Here is a 390-nt window from a genome sequence, read left to right on the forward strand (position 1 = left end):
CCTGCTGAATGGGTTTACCTGTTTTCATTATATTGTGATTAGGAAAATGTACATTATACATCACTCCATCTGTCTTCTGAACCAAATGGCTGCTGTTCTTTCTTTTCGGTCTGGTTCGTTTCCTGACGCCTCCTTTCAAACCTTCATTATTAACTTTAGCAGTAAACTGCAGGTGACGTTCCCCAGTCTTTTTGTTCCTCGGGTCATCCTCTGCTGGAATAAAGAGAGAGATGGAGTTAGCACCTGGGAGGTAAGGTCCAAAGGCTGCAGTAGGAAAGGATTGATGGCCCGTTAGACTCATCTGACCGTAAGTAAACCCCCCACCTATCCCAAGTGTATCCAGGATTTAAGGATACCACGGCCTTTCAAGAGCCACAGCTGAACTCTTTC

At 45.1% G+C, this 390-nt stretch overlaps 1 protein-coding gene across 1 annotated transcript in view; it reads right to left on the reverse strand.

Moving 5' to 3' along the window:
• The window catches only part of LOC107121497 (zinc finger protein OZF-like), a 1,495-nt gene extending 1,348 nt beyond the window's left edge, over positions 1–147 (reverse strand). The window contains exon 1 of the mRNA XM_015424406.1: positions 142–147. Coding sequence (XP_015279892.1) covers positions 142–147 — 6 coding nt within the window. The remainder of the gene's footprint in view (positions 1–141) is intronic.
• Positions 148–390: the final 243 nt, after the last annotated feature.

Source organism: Gekko japonicus, unplaced genomic scaffold (genome assembly GCF_001447785.1).
Source record: "Gekko japonicus isolate JY-2015 unplaced genomic scaffold, Gekko_japonicus_V1.1 scaffold9428, whole genome shotgun sequence".
NCBI classification, from domain to species: domain Eukaryota; kingdom Metazoa; phylum Chordata; class Lepidosauria; order Squamata; family Gekkonidae; genus Gekko; species Gekko japonicus.